We start from the raw sequence: 1,923 nt of genomic DNA on the forward strand, positions 1-1,923 counted from the left end.
TTATACTAATATCACATGCTGACAAAATAATAACCATCGATGGTCGTTCATAAGAGTGCTTATAATGTAAGTAAGAAAAATTTAAATTATAATATGACAGGAAAATAAATCGCAACTATTGAATTTACATTGGATAGTACGCCCTGCTATTCAGAGTCGTCACTAGGACGTGACACCTCCCCCCTTAAAGGAGAAGTACGAAAGAGTCCATTATTGAGTGCTTCGTAAAGCATCAACTCTATTTAAGACTTCCTCTTCTTAAGCAAAACTTCACCATTGTCAATATCTTCGGCAAGACCATCAGGCATTGGGCAAGCCATCATAAAACGACGGTTATGTTTATTCGGTGATTTCGACAAACACATCTGATTAGATTGTTCCGCAATAGTTTCTCTGTATGATACGACAGGATCAGACTTTTTAATTAATATACAGGCGTGATCTTCTTYAAGATCTTTCAAACAGATTTCAAGGTTAAGTTCACCAGCACCAGCAATAATGTGCTCTCCAGATTCTTCGATGATATATTGTACCATAGGATCCGAATTAGCAAGACGTTTTAAACCTTTAACCAATTTTGGCAAATCTGCAGGATTCTTGGGTTCAACTGCTACACGTACAACAAGAGAAACCGAGAATTTCATAACTTTCATATTATKTGCATYYTTAAACGTAGTAATGGTACCAGTTTTGACCAAGAATTGATCAACACCGACAGGTCCACAAATGTTACTAGAAGGTACATCTTCAATGGCTTCAACGTAACGACCCATCATCAAGATAGTACGTTAAATAGCTTTCTCATACAAATCCTCCTTCTTTCCGGGTTAGAAGTTCGGTCCCATAATACGAGTCTTCATATCAGTACACACTTTACCAGGAAATACACGTCCAAAGGTATCTGCCATCGGATCCCACTTATCCTGTTAAAGTGATGTTTCGGTAATCCGTGGTATTAACCTTGAGGCCACTCGCCTGCGTGAAAGAGTTAAGAGCGAACATCCCAGTGTTTATTATAGATCGCAGTAGTAAATTGTTCGATCTATCTCAATTCGGCACTGGTAAATTGTTGTTTCACTATGGTCTTCTAACTGCAACATGCTGAACGTATGTGGTTATCTTTGTCGGCGTTAGTGTGGGGAGGTTGCAATCCCCTGTACCAAGGAGCGAAACGGTGATAATGTTAGCAGCTGCTCCTCCGCAATCATATCCAAGTAGTGCGGTCGTCGTACAGATGAATGCGGCCACGACGATGGTGATTTTGACGTACATATTTCTTTGAAACCAATGTTGATTCAATATAAATTTTAATAAACTATATTTATATGCGAACTAATAGAAACTCGTCTCAAGCTTGTTTAGCATATCATTGCATGATCGATGTTAGCGTTAAGCAACTCCAATGAGCCTTTCTAAAAAAAAACAAATAGTAACAAATTGTATTATGCTTCGTAACTCATTAAGACATTTCCGTAAAAGCTGCCGTAGTTTAGCACGGTTTAACTTTATTTTAATAACAAGAACGATTTTGTCGAAAGTAAATTTACAAGTTTGAATCGTTAATGAAGTTCGAGAAAAATTAGGTGCTAAACAAATTTATAAAGTTACGAGGTTAACCACTAGGTAATAATAAAAAATTTAAAAATTAATTTAGTAGATAGCTTGAGAGGAGTTGAGATTCCTTAAAGTCGAGATTGACTGACTATTGCGTACAAAAGTTATTTATATTTTTTTTTCAATTTGTTCGCTTGTGGATGCTGGTTATAAATCGTTTATAAGAAGCTATGCATCTCTCTATGTAGTGCCTTTTAGAGTAGAGTGGGTGATTCYYCCACTGACACTATCTTTAACTGTATATAAAAAGAAAAATTTACTCCAGCACCCATACTTAGTAACTATGTAGGTATAAAAACAATACCGAGT

General features: G+C 36.5%; 1 protein-coding gene across 1 annotated transcript; it reads right to left on the reverse strand.

The window, feature by feature from the left end:
- Positions 1-242: 242 nt before the first annotated feature.
- Positions 243-773, reverse strand: LOC106792813 (elongation factor 2-like). Its single transcript, XM_014759335.1, has one exon. The coding sequence runs from the start codon at positions 771-773 to the stop codon at positions 243-245; it is 531 nt and encodes a 176-aa protein (XP_014614821.1).
- Between the last annotated feature and the right edge of the window lie 1,150 nt (positions 774-1,923).

This window comes from Polistes canadensis, unplaced genomic scaffold (assembly GCF_001313835.1).
Source record: "Polistes canadensis isolate GaletaPanama2010 unplaced genomic scaffold, ASM131383v1 scaffold_735, whole genome shotgun sequence".
Classification (NCBI taxonomy): Eukaryota; Metazoa; Arthropoda; class Insecta; order Hymenoptera; family Vespidae; genus Polistes; species Polistes canadensis.